Here is a 13595-nt window from a genome sequence, read left to right on the forward strand (position 1 = left end):
GTTTTGGATTCTAGTTGTCATCATCCATCTCTTTCTTTATGGTGTTGGATTCAAATGATCATCTATCCTTTTTTCTTTCTGGCTTTGGATTACAAGCGATCATCATCATCTCCTTGTTGGACTACAAGTTGGGGTCACAAGCGATCATCCATCCATCCATCCTTCCCTCCTCCTGGTCGTGGGCTTTGGGTCTTGGGTCTTGGGTCAAGGCTTTCTTGCCACGGTTTTGGAGTCATCATCACAGCCCTCGATGGCTCCAAAATCGTGGCAAGCGAAAGGGTTTTGGGTCCCGGACGTTTTTACGGGATATCTTTGACCACATATCATTATTATTAGAATTAGAAGTAGTTATATAGTATTTACAACATCAATAAAAAAGTCTGTTTTAAAAAAATATATATGAAAATTACAATATGTGTTTATTATACAATATATGTTTAATGCAATTCAATGTTCATAAAGTATAGTTTCATAAAGTAATATATGTACTATCTAATAGTGTATAAGTTAATACTGTATATATGTACTTCTTTAAACCCTAAGTAAAGCCAAGTAAAGCTTTATTCAGCAAATCGACTTGTAAAAAATTTTTTTTTCCCTATGGCTTTTACATGGGTGCACGGCGCGCGCCCTATTACATTAGGGTTTAAGGTATAATTGTTTCGATTAGAATGAAAGTTGTGGTAAGATGGGTCAGTGATGGATAAATAAACAAATGTACACAAATAGAGGATAAATAAAATTAAGTTGAAAGATAAAAATAAGTTTATTAGGTATATGTATTTTAAAAAAATGTTATAAAAAAAACAGTTCCAATCAATGATATAGTGCAGTAATACTAAAGTTGATATAAAGTACAAGTTTGATGAATGATGATAATTAACGATAGAGGAGAGAAAGAGAAAGAGAGATATCAAGCAAGGCAGAAGGAGACGATCAAAATGATATAGTTTGCACACTTGCGTTGCTAAGGATGTTCACTAAGAATGTTGGTAGTCCATTTGTCCATTTAGATTCTGTTACATTTTGTGAATCAGTCAAGGTGGTTATGTTTTATGGCGTTACTTATCCTTGGCAAGCATGACGAATGAATGTATGAGAAATGAATAAAGGAAAAAAGTAAAGAAAACAAGTAAAAAATAAAATAAAATGACGTGGAAACGAAATAAAATAAAAAATGAAAAGTCCGAATAGATAAAAGGTAACAACATATCAAATAGCATATGTATTCTATATTGTACTGTACTAGTGACAGTAATGTATATACAACAGAAAGTAGATTAATTCTTTGTTATTTTCCTTTTTATTGCTGATAATATATGGGAATAGAGGGAGTCGAATAGCAATATATAATAAAAAGAAAGAATTAACATGATCTTTTTGCTTGCATTCATCTGTGATTTAATTTATTTTTAAGGAACCAGGTACAAAAGTTGGAATGTATCGATAACGATTGATGATATTGAAATAATCAAGTAATAATAACTAAATAGTGATAATGAATATGAATTTTATTAAAGAATGAAATTGATCTTATAAGTAAACTACCAGTAATAACAATCACTAATGATCCACAAACAAAGAATGAGAGAAAAAAGATCAAAAAGATACTTCTAATTAATGGTAAAGTCGAATCCAGTTGAATCCTATAATAATATATCCAGTTCATTCATGTCGTCTATCTTTTGGACAGTAGTATGTATCCATTGCTGTTTAATTCTGTTGACCCATTGTTGATCCTATTTTATGTTCGTCCATTTTGTAGATTCTGTTGTATGCCCTTCCATCTTTTTGATCCTACTGTATTCATTTATTTTGTTGATCCTATTACCTGTCCATCCATTCTGTAAATTCTGCTGTCTATCCATCAAGTTATTCCAGATGAATAGCCATCTCGCGTAGTATCCTATTGACATAAAGTTACAATGATAAGCCTTTGTGTATCTAAATTTCTCTTACATTCAGTAATAATGATTAACCAGAATACCAAGTAGAAAAGATGATAAAGAAGAAAGAATAGTGGCCCTAGGTGGATAGATGTTGTAATACAAAGATCAGCATCAGAAGAACGTATATAAAAAAAATAAAAGGAGAAAGGGAAGGTTAGAAAGAAGAAAAGGACTTGTTCTTGAAACTTACCTTTAATAAGAGTAAAAAATATATTTGTAAAACCACATAGATAAAAGGAGAAGCGTATAGTAAAATAAGTTGGACTGTATAAAAGAGATAAATAAATAAAAAAGAAAGAATAATAAGCTTAGAAAATACCAGAGTTACTATCTTTTTTTTTTTTTTGACTTACTTTAATCAATCATATTTGTATCTAGAATATAGATTGAAATAAAAAAAAAAGATGATATTAATATCGTAGATAAAGTTGATGGTGTAATGAAATAGATGATTTACCATATTAAACTAAAGTATAATATGTTAAATATATATTTGTGTTTGGTTGTTTTAACTAGAAGGTAACTGTAAACACAAACTAAAGAAAAGAGAATGACTCAGTTAGTTCATTGAATACAATGAATACACATAAAAAAGTCTTCTTTTATTTTACTTTACTTTGCTTTGTATTAAAATATAAACGTATAAATAAAAGAAGAAAGAAAAAGAAAAAAAAGTGATAAAAAGAAGAAGAGGAAGAAAAATTAAAACAAACGCGTTCTTTTTTTATTTTTTATTTCTCACAGTATCAAATTTTATCTCAGCGGACAAAGCAAAAGCACAATGGACGAGACATTTTTCTTTTCTCACAGAATTCTCTTTCTTCTCTTGAATCTAAACATAGATAGTTATCCAATCAAATTGAAAAGGAATATTGATGTCAGGTTGATGTCTTGTTGTCGTTCTTAATAGTATGTATCCTCACTTTGATTTTGTAACCGATTATTATTATCCATCCTACCTGTGTATGTATCCGCTGTTATACATTTGTTCCACTCGTATTGATATATAAAGAAATCTACAGAAATCCAATTCTAATGAACGTCCTATACATATTGACACTGGATGACTGGACGACTATGATTGATTGATCACTAAACCGTCATTTATTCAATTTTTTTCAAACGCCGATCGTTTTTTTGGATGGATATAAGTTTCATGAATTTTTTTTTTTTATTTCTTTCTTTCCTTGAATCAACTTCTTTTTTTTTCTCATTATATTTCTCATTGTATCCTTTTCCCATGTCCTTCCGTAACGTTGTAATTTTAGGTAAACTTTCATTCATGCATATAATACCTTGTTCCTCATTTCTTTTTTTTTTTCTCGACTTAGGCGCTGGTGTAAGTGGTTTGACTACTGGTATAACTCTTTTGCGCAATGGTGCTAAACAAGTTACTGTCGTTGGTAAATACATTCCTGGTGGTGACAAGGATGCTGAGTACGCTTCTGCTTTCGCTGGTGCTTCTATCATTACTTTTGCCTCTGTGAAGGATAAACGTCTTCAAGGTGAGTACCTAATGTACATACTTTTATTCATTCTTGGCACTAATATATATATATATATATTGCTTGTACCTTGATAGAAATTGACCGTTATACATATAATGAATTCCATCGCCTTGCCAATCAAGAACCTGAATCTGGTGTTGTTTATTGCCCTGGTTATCAATATTATGAACGAGAAGACGCTCCTGGCGAAGATAATCATTGGGTTCGCGATCTCTTTCAAGACGTAAGTCTCTAGATAAAATAATAATGACATTGGTATATTAATATATATATATATATATATATTATGTTTCATTTCTTAGTATGCAAAACTAAATAAGGATGAATTACCAGAAGGAATCGCTCATGGTTATCGATTTGTTGCTTGTAAGTGAAAAAAAAAGGAAAACGGAGTTATTCTCACGGCTATGCTATCCAAGACAGTGGTGAGAATCCCGAAAAAGGAATGGTTTTATACAAAAACACCGATGTGTAGTATGATGACTCACAAACCTATTTTTTATAGTCACTGCAAATGTACCACAGTACCTTGGTTGGTTGATCAAAACATTCAAGTCCTTGGGTGGTAAATTGGAACGACAAGCTTTTGACAGTCTTCAAAGTGTGATGGAAACATACAAGGATGCTGATACTCTGATCAATTGTGCTGGTGCTGGTAGCAAATATCTCAAGGATGTACAAGATAATACTATGTATCCTGTTCGAGGTCAAACTGTGGTTGTTCGTGCTCCTCATGTCAAGTTCCAACTATATAGAGATGTAAGTCCTGTTGAAACCTATTGTACCTATATTATTCCTCGCTCTGATGGTACTGTGGTATGTGGTGGTACTATGGACGTTGGAAACACCAATCCCGAAGCTGATCCTCAATTAACCAAAACTATCCTGGAAAATTGCTATAAACTTCATCCTTATCTCACACATGGCCAAGGTCCTGATGCGTTTGATATTGTCTCTGTCAATGTTGGTCTTCGGCCTGGACGCAAGGATGGTATTCGTTTAGAAAAGGAAATCAAATGTAAGTTTCTGATGATTGATATTTATTTTGGTTGAACACTAACCTGATCACTCGCTTTATATTATTCTTTGATAGATCGTACCAATGGTGATCGGGTGATTGTATGCCATAATTATGGACATTCTTCTCATGGTTACCAATCAAGCTGGGGATCTAGCGCCAAGGTTTTGCAACTTTTGAAGGATGAACGTATATCCAAGCTATGAAATGAAAGGGTCCTTATTTTTTTTTTGTTTTTACTTTATGTACTGCTTGACGGTTAGATGATTATTTAGTTAGTTAGTAGTATTAGATCTTCTTTTTATTATTTTTATTTTTCCTATTTTTGAATTTTTATAGTTGTATACTAATTGTTTTAAATGGAACGGTGAATTTTTGATTTACTGAATAGATGATGTTGAATATACCTTTGATCTATTTGATTTATTTGTCTTTTTGTAATTAATATATGCTTGATATCATTTCGATGTTGTGGAACATGTCATGATTTTTTTTTTATCTTACCTCAATACAAAGTGATATTCTTTACGCATTCTTCAGTCTCAATCATCTTTTTTTTCCATCCATCTTTCATAACTATCAAATCATCATTTACCCCAATTATCATCACAGACAATTAATCACCTTCTTCAAGATCATATCAATACTATAACTCACCACCACTATCAATAACATAATAGTCAGAAACAAAATCATTGTAAACACTAGTTTTATTGTGATTCAACCATAATAACACTATAAATATACTAATATTATTGCCAAGTTGTGAAGACTAAAACGACCATAGCCATGTTGATGGGCCAATATACCATACATATAAACACGATGAACCAAGAATGTACGATCTGATAATCAAATATCAACTGTGACAGGAGAGTGGTAACATGAGTGTCAGCGACATTCGAATATATCAAGACAAGGCCAACAGGAGAGAGAAGTATCAGTAGTAAACATTGGATAAGACGCCAAAAGTAAGAACTAGTAGGTCGGATCAAAGTATAAGGAATCACAGTAGCGAGTGACGTTGCTACTGCAAGACTAAGATTCAGTAAAGAAACAGTAGCAATGATCATGGCAGACACTGCTAAACATATTGATTTCAACATCCGTCCGTCATGTAATGGAGAGCAAGTCTGTGTCACCCAAATACTTGTCCAAAGAATTGTCATCAAAGAGATACCAGAAACAATGCTAAATTGAATAATCAGCTCCTACTCATTTGATAAATCAGAAAAAAGAAAAAAAGGTCAAAATGTCAGATCAATGTCATCACCTTTTTTTTTAATTTTTTTATTTTTATTTTTATTTCTTTTACCTGATCATGGAACCTTTCCTCAAGCCAATTTGTCACCCAAGGTTGCATCATATATAATGTCACCATACCAGTGAGATGGACAATACCCAATATCAAAAATGAGAAAGAAATAGGTTTCCTGTAGACAGTGTAAGCCGAATGCACCGCACCTTTCCTGCTTTTGGTTTCTTGATAATCCGATTCCAATGCCTTTGGGTCTAAATAATAAAGTGCTAGAGAGTATATATACAGAATAAAATGTTAAGGTTATAATATCACCATTGTCATTATCAGAATTAATAACATTCATTATTGATATAATAATACAAAAAAGGATATTTGAAAAACCAAACTACAAGCATACAAGATGATAGGAGGCATATACGCACCAATAGAGACATATCGGGTCACGTTGGGTAACAAGTAGAAAAAGAAGGATTGATGGAAATGTTCCAATAAATTGTTTAAACTTCGAAAAGTAGATTCTATCAACCTATTCATTTGAGAAAAAAAAAAAAAAAAAGAGGTTAGTCAATACAAACACACACATATGCCTCTGATCTACTTACACGCCTATACGATGGAAACCGAACAATGCATCCAATTGATCTGAACCATGAATACCGTGAATGGTCACTGCATCTATTTTGTAACTATAAAAACAAACACATCATATAAAAAAGTGAGTTTTTTATTCGATACTTCTGATTTTCTATCAACATCATTCCTTTTTTTTTTTTTTTTTTTACCGAAGATATTGTCCAGCATCACTTGAAGGATGACCAATCACTTGATATTTCATTGTTCTAAGCACATGTTTCAATGAAATCCAATAACGTATGGAAAGAGATTGTTCATGATTACTGCCAGCCTCCATCTCATCATGTAAGGTGATGGGCACTCTTGCTGTATTTTGGGCCACAACGCGTATGGTATTGATCAAATCCAAGTTTGGTAGTTGTCCATTCACACCCTCTATCATAAAACAGAAAACGGAAAAAAAAAGAATATAAATCATTGAAAAAGAGGCAAATTATCATTCTATTACCAAAAAAGAGTCCTAAACTTGCATAATCGTTGACACCAGGGAAATCCAGATTCACTACACCTTGGATTGCACCCGATCGAGGCATCGCTAATGAGGATAATGTTTCTTGCCCTTTCCCAATCATAATAAAAGGAATGAATAAATACGAGTGAACCTTTTTTTTTTATGGTCAGTTCAGTTTACCTTTTTGTTCTATGCCATGATATGCTTCTAACCATGCTTGTGTACCAACATTTTCATGATCCGTCACCAGTAAAATGATATCTTTCGACCAATAAACATTCCCTAAGAAAAAAAAAAGTCGTATCAGTCCATCTATCAAAGTATCACATACTACCTTTCGTATTCAATAGTCCTTACGCTTGAATAATTTGGATAGAGAAAGCAAGGTTGCAATTCCATTTGTATTATCTGTAAATGAAAAAGGTATGAGATTGCCCGTAATTATATCCTTTAAATTGCTGTGATCATCATCCTTTTATCTTTTATTTTTCTTTACTTACAATCACCTGTACGAGATATCCAGGGTGCACTCAAAACCAATGCTTCTTTTCCATCACTACGTGGTGTTCTGTAGATAGCAAACGCGTTGATACCCTACATGTCATAATATTTGGAAATAAAGAAATAGTAAGAGTCAATAGGAGCCTGAGTAATTTATTTTCTCTTCTTACCGATAATCCATTCATATCAAAGTGTTGGATAGCCGTTGTGAATCCAACTTTACGAAGTTCTGTTTGAATAAATGTTGAGCGACTAAATGATGGAATAGAGACGACTAAAAAAATGAGTAAAGATAAAATAAAAAAAAAAAGTAAAACGGATACGTACACTGTAATATTCATAGTTTGAATAGCTAATAACTTATTTCTATAGTCTTCGGCTGTATGAATGTCGTTATAACCGTAATACACGTTAACCTGAAAGAAGGAAGAATGGATTGAGAGTTAGTGTTATATTTACTGAAGAAAAAGAAAAAAAATAAGGCTTAATAGTTTACCTGTCCAGGAAGTAAGGCGTTTTCTGAAATATAAGTTTGTTTGCTATAGCCATCATACGGTAATAATAGAAGCCAACAAGAACCAATTAGAAAGAGTAGTATACTTTATAAAAAAAAAAAAAAAGAAAAAAAGTTAGACATCTTTAAAAAAGATCAAATTATTTTCCTTACCAAAAAGGCGTAATATATTTGTTGATCAAGTTATATAATTTTTGTTTCTTTTCAAGTCCAAGTTGAGTTCTTCTCTTCTTCCCACCCAATCTAGCCTTAATCCTTGAGAGAAGCATTGAATTGAAAAGAAAAGAAGAAAAAACCAAAGGGGGAGGGAATCCCTACAGACAAAAACTGGGTTTCAAATATTGAATGGATCATTTTTTTTTTTTTATTGTTCAAAAAGATAAAATACAAAAATAGATGAGCTACTGTTCTAATTTTGATATTTGATAGGAAAAGATTGACTATTATTTGTTGGTGATGAAGGTGATAATACAGAAGGAGTCCAAGCTACGTTCAAACCATTGTTTGTAAGAGCAGATGGTAATAGTGATGATGATGAATTCTTGGTATCTTGTATAGAGAATGGATTTCTACCTTGTGCTGTTCTTTTCTTATCTGCCTTGGGTTGTTCTACATTAAAAAAAAAAAATGAAAAAGTCAATTGATTTCCAAATATATCTATTATAATTATACCATTGCCATCATCCCACCATCGATTGTTATCAGTACTTGGAGGAGGTACTATAAAATGAATAAAAACATTTATTGTATTAGTTCAAACCCCCTTTTTTTGTCAAAAGTATACTTACAATTCATGAAGAATGATACATCATCTTCTGAAAGATCAATCAAAGGCATAACAGGTTTTGGAGTAAATGATGGTGGCGGCGTAGGAGTTGTAGACGGACGAGCTGGTGTAATAGGTTTTCTTTTTGGTAGATTTGGAGGTATAGTAGAAGGACTCACCAAATGATCGGATCCAGTAGTTTCTAAACTTTTCTTGTATAATTGATTTTGTAATCGTGTTTTGGCAGCTTGATCTAAAATCAGGATCTAAAAAAAAAAAAAAAAAAAAAAAAAAAAAAAGATATGAATATTACATTTCTTTTTATCCAATCTTTTTCTTTTCAATATTCACCTCGGTTTCAAATAGAGCCAGTACTAGCGTAGAACAAATGTTAGTAAATTCATGCGTTAACATCGAAAAAAAGTGATAACTATATTATTTTACCAGGTCGATGATCAGATGTATATAAATCTGCTCTATCATATTGTACTTGTTTCAGTTGTTTCCCTTTGAATACTATTCGATCTGTCCAACCTGGTACACGCTGCTTTTCACTATTTATTAAAACAGAATAAAAAAAAATCAATTCTAGTATCCATATCCAAGAACAGTCGTTTCATTCCATGCAATGGATCTGTTTCTTTTCTTTTCTTTTCTTTTCTTTTCTCTTCTTCTTTTTTTTTTATTTTTTACCTTGTATCATATACATCAGTCCCATTGTCGTATTTGTATGTCGGCATAAATGTAATTTGTCCTTCTTGATAGCCTTGGAAGACGTTACCTTGATTCATTTCCCGGATAAGCTAGTAAAATGAAAAATGGTCAAAGTTATTCATATTTGATATCATGTTCTTTTACCTGATCATTTCTTAATAACCCTTCAATATTACCAGCATTTGCAAGAGCACGAGCCTAAAACATAAGTAAATGTATACAGTATAAATATCCAACTCAATACACATCTTTCTTTTTTTTTTTTTCTTCACGTACTTCTTCATTGAGCAAAGAAACACGGTAATTAAAATCACTGACCCAAACAATGTTGCTACAAAAAAAAAAAGAGATGTTGGTACGAAATCCTTATCAAGTTATCTTTACCTATGGCTATCAATAGATCGTCCTCTTTGGAATTGTAATCCTTGATTGATGGTATGAAAATCAGCGTTTCGATCATCGACATTTGATTGGCCAGAAGCGAAATGAGCGGCAAGGAAACAAAAGCTTGTATCACCATATTCCATTCTGATGGCCACTGCACCCTTGTTTCCAGCCATTCCCATGAGTCCAGTCTAAAAAAAAGTGAAAGAAAGATAAGAATACATGCCATTCATAGATTTATCATTACTTTTTTCGTAGATGTTTCAACATTTCTGATATTTTCCACAACAGATGCCTTGACAAAAATGATCAATGCAGCACCGACTAATTGATTGGATCGAAGAAGCACATATCTTGATTTACCATCCCCTTGTTTTGAGTTCAATGTTCGTTCAATTTGTTGCTCCCATACAGTCCTAAATATATATAAAAATATAAGTATGTCCAATGAAGCTTTTGAATTAATGGTTAATTTGTACCTTTTTTCAGCATCAGTTGCCATTACTTGTTGAGGAGAAAGTTCAACAATTTCTTGAAAACCAATGACATAGATATCTGGTTCACTATTTTGGTTCCCTATCAAATGTCAAGATTTAGGATCACATTCAACCTTTATGATTATTTCTTACATCGCAAATGCTGTAAAAGCCATGGATCCAGACTTTCCCCTTTGAATGATTTGCCATTCAAGTTGTAAGTGCCACAAAAAATGGTGATCTTTTGGACGGTAGAATATTCCTTGAGTCTATTTTTGTTTTTTTGAAGAGAAAAAAAAAAGGATGATAAATACAATTGGATTTACCTTCTTCCTTTTTTTTTTTTTTTTTTTGTTACCTTGTTTGCATCAGTTGTGATACTGAATCACTGATGGGGTCATGAATCAATATTTCTCGTTGTCCAGCCAATTTACCCTAAATGGTGTTGAAACGATCATTATATATAATACTTTTTTTTTTATTTTTATTTTTATTTTCACGTACCAATAATTGATCAATGATTTCTTGTCTAGCCTTGTCTTGAAAATTATTGATATAAAACCGATTTGCAGAACGAGCCGCATCACTAAGTACATTCATCAGAGTCACTTTGCCAGTCCGAGTAAAAGCAGATTTAAGAGCACCAGTACCAGCATAGATTTTTGAGAGCCCATCACCATTTTCAGCCCAAAGATTTGCATGTGCAGTAATAAAGCGATCGATCGTTCCTTGATCCTTTCTTTTATTGTTCAAATAGCCCAATAATACCTTTCTTGAAACTTCATTTTGTACCAGATTGGTGCGATCCAAACAATCCATACAATTAGTCCTGAAAACGCCTTGTTGACAAGTAATGATTTGATTGTCATCCGAATCCATCAAAAAATAACCAAATGTATCTGCTGATCGTTGAATAATATTCATTAAAAGTCCCAAATTTTCATAATTCCCACCGCGACATTCTGCATGAAGGTCAAAATTGATAATATTGACTGGTGCCGATTGTGAAGGTTGTCCGAGTTGTTTGACTGCTGCATTATAAGCTTTACTAAGTAGAGCTTCTCCACTGTTCTTTTCCTTTTCCTGAGACAGCAAGTTGAGACAAGATACATTCTGATACCGCTGAGTAAGTTCATCGAAATGTCGTTTGACTGCTGGCTGAGTTGCGTCTGGCCCACGTGCTATTTGAATTTTATGATTGACGAGTTGCATTCCTTGTTGTTCCCAAAACACTATATATACATATATATATAATGATTAGATACATTGTTTTTTTTCGCTTTATTAGTTTACCTGGTACGCTACCCCGGATTTGTGTGAAAGAATAACAAGTTCGATCAGAACATAATACTGTTTCAGTCTATAAAATAATTAATTAATATATTTATATTTATATATAATTTGAAAACTTACCTCTACAAAATTAGCAACATGTCCATTATCATCGATACCTCGAGAATTGAATCGAGTTCCTGCACGTTTACAACTAAGTTTGGATACTGTTGAAAGTTCATATTTTTCGTTGCCATCTATAATAGTTTCGATACCAACATAACCACGGATAGCAAATACCTATATATATATAAACAATAGATTCTATTATTTCATATTTTCGGTTAAAATAATAACTATCTTTACCAAAAAGCCTCCACGGTCCAAATCCATCTGTTTCTTTTTGTCCAGCTTGTTTCGAAATTCCAATAATCCAGATATCAAAAACTTGTTCCATAAAAAGTGATCATCAAATGAATGAGCTCCCATAGTAGACGCAGATGATGTTCTAAAAAAAAAAAATCAATATTTTTTAATCATTATTTTATGTCATTACCTTTTTTGTACAGTCTTGGTCAAATCGAAATCAGGTGTAAAATAAAAGTTGCCTATAGAAAGTAACTTTTGTAGTTGAGCACAAGGATGTTGAAATACACCATTGTCATTGCCACCGTTATTATTAATCGTTGGTTGGTCCAACCAGTCATCCGAGTCCCAGTCGTCCGTCATCAGATTAATATTATCATATTTGGAGGAAGTCAAAGAGTAAAAGGTAACCGATTGAATTTTATAAACTTCTTCACCAGCTCGAATACGTCCAAGTGAAATACAGTCAGTGACAATGGCGACAAAACTTTCTATAAAAAAGAAAGAAAGAAAAAAAAAGTCATTTTAGTTATTGTTATTATTATCATTATTAATTATTATTATTATTATTATTATTTTGATAATATAATTACCTCCAAGTATATCAATAAGACCTAGACAACCAAAGACAGGTCTTGAGTTGAGTATACGCCACTGAGAATCTTCAAAGTCGGAAGGTGATACTAACGTAGCCATTGCTTTGGTGGTTGAAGTCGGAAGGTTGAGTTTATGCTGTTCTAAAACTAAAACACCAGAAGGTGCTTCTTCCAATACTGTGGGTCGAAGTGCAAGTGCTCTTGGATGTTCACGTAGTAACAGATGCGACTCCATTTTAGACACCAATGTAACTCGAAAGTACGAAAAAAAAAAAAAAAAAAAAAGGAAGAAAGAAAAAAGGAAAATCTTTTTTTTTTTTTTCATTCTTTGAAAAATGATACCGGAGGTTGAATTCACCATAGCAGTAAAGTCGTTCACTGTATTCTGTAATAAGGTCAAATAACCTAGTCAAACAAACAACAAAACATAATATAATATATCATTTGATGAAAAGGATGATCATTATTTAAACATAATGGATATAAAATGATGAGGAAACTTTTATTCTTTTGATAGAGTATGATCATGAGGAGGGATTGCGGTAAATGACATAATATCCATTTCACTTTTTCCATATTCTTACAGTGTCTTCAAAGGTTGGGTCTCAAGAAAATAATTTCGTGATATTTATAAAATAAAAATATCAAAATGAATGTCGCATTACCACTTTTTCAGATATCGCTCCAGAGTATGTCAAAACACATTGATTGATGATTGATGGTTAACTGATTCTTTTCAACAGCCATATTTGGAAAAAAAGGAACTCTATTTTTTTATATGGTATCATCATCATCATATTCAGTTAAGATAGGAGTATACTAAATGTAATATTCATGTCTGATGATGTTAATTATTTCAGCAGATGAGTTGATTCTTTTTATCCCATCAGCAGCTTCAGCAGCAATTTACATAATATAAAAAAGTGCTATTTCCTTTTTCTTTTTTTTTTTTCTTCTCTGTTTCTTTTTTTTTTTTTTTCTCTGTTTCTTTTCCTCTTTTTTCTCTTTTTTTTTTTTTGACATCTCCTTTGGTGTTTCCAATTACAGTATCGTATTTAATGCTTCTCTACAGGTAAGTTAAAATAAATATAATAATAAAAAAAAAAATGGATATGTTGACTAAATATATATATTTTTTTCTGTTATTCAAAATCTCTTATACTCAATGGAACTAATGCCACTCCTT

The 13595-nt window shown here is 32.1% G+C and overlaps 3 protein-coding genes across 3 annotated transcripts; 1 reads left to right on the forward strand and 2 right to left on the reverse strand.

The window, feature by feature from the left end:
* Nucleotides 1-3115: 3115 nt before the first annotated feature.
* Nucleotides 3116-4681, forward strand: BX664DRAFT_302746 (FAD dependent oxidoreductase; the record flags this gene model as incomplete). Its single annotated transcript, XM_051542445.1, has 6 exons — nucleotides 3116-3217; nucleotides 3281-3454; nucleotides 3532-3680; nucleotides 3760-3823; nucleotides 3963-4475; nucleotides 4551-4681. The coding sequence occupies exons 1-6, from the start codon at nucleotides 3190-3192 to the stop codon at nucleotides 4679-4681; spliced, it is 1059 nt and encodes a 352-aa protein (XP_051396442.1). The 5' UTR covers nucleotides 3116-3189.
* Nucleotides 4682-5167: 486 nt separating this feature from the next.
* Nucleotides 5168-8106, reverse strand: BX664DRAFT_341308 (Gaa1-like protein; the record flags this gene model as incomplete). The annotated part of the gene is made up of 13 exons (XM_051546970.1): nucleotides 5168-5686; nucleotides 5791-6009; nucleotides 6109-6262; nucleotides 6339-6422; nucleotides 6519-6744; nucleotides 6818-6928; nucleotides 7001-7102; nucleotides 7178-7228; nucleotides 7321-7414; nucleotides 7492-7573; nucleotides 7649-7737; nucleotides 7818-7920; nucleotides 7989-8106. Coding segments are annotated over 13 exons (1892 nt in total), but the record flags the coding sequence as incomplete, so codon positions are not given.
* A 73-nt stretch (nucleotides 8107-8179) lies between these two features.
* BX664DRAFT_341309 (SacI homology domain-containing protein) lies at nucleotides 8180-12682 on the reverse strand. The gene is made up of 19 exons (XM_051546971.1): nucleotides 12407-12682; nucleotides 12004-12304; nucleotides 11814-11955; nucleotides 11589-11747; nucleotides 11469-11535; nucleotides 10680-11407; nucleotides 10534-10610; nucleotides 10329-10444; nucleotides 10179-10275; nucleotides 9947-10115; nucleotides 9700-9890; nucleotides 9592-9646; nucleotides 9460-9513; nucleotides 9295-9404; nucleotides 9046-9155; nucleotides 8953-8975; nucleotides 8624-8867; nucleotides 8508-8555; nucleotides 8180-8444 (listed from the first exon to the last, which is right to left on the reverse strand). The coding sequence occupies exons 1-19, from the start codon at nucleotides 12642-12644 to the stop codon at nucleotides 8245-8247; spliced, it is 3129 nt and encodes a 1042-aa protein (XP_051396444.1). The 5' UTR covers nucleotides 12645-12682; the 3' UTR covers nucleotides 8180-8244.
* Nucleotides 12683-13595: the final 913 nt, after the last annotated feature.

The sequence above is a fragment of the Halteromyces radiatus genome, assembly GCF_025201355.1.
Source record: "Halteromyces radiatus strain CBS 162.75 chromosome Unknown BX664scaffold_9, whole genome shotgun sequence".
NCBI lineage: Eukaryota > Fungi > Mucoromycota > Mucoromycetes > Mucorales > Cunninghamellaceae > Halteromyces > Halteromyces radiatus.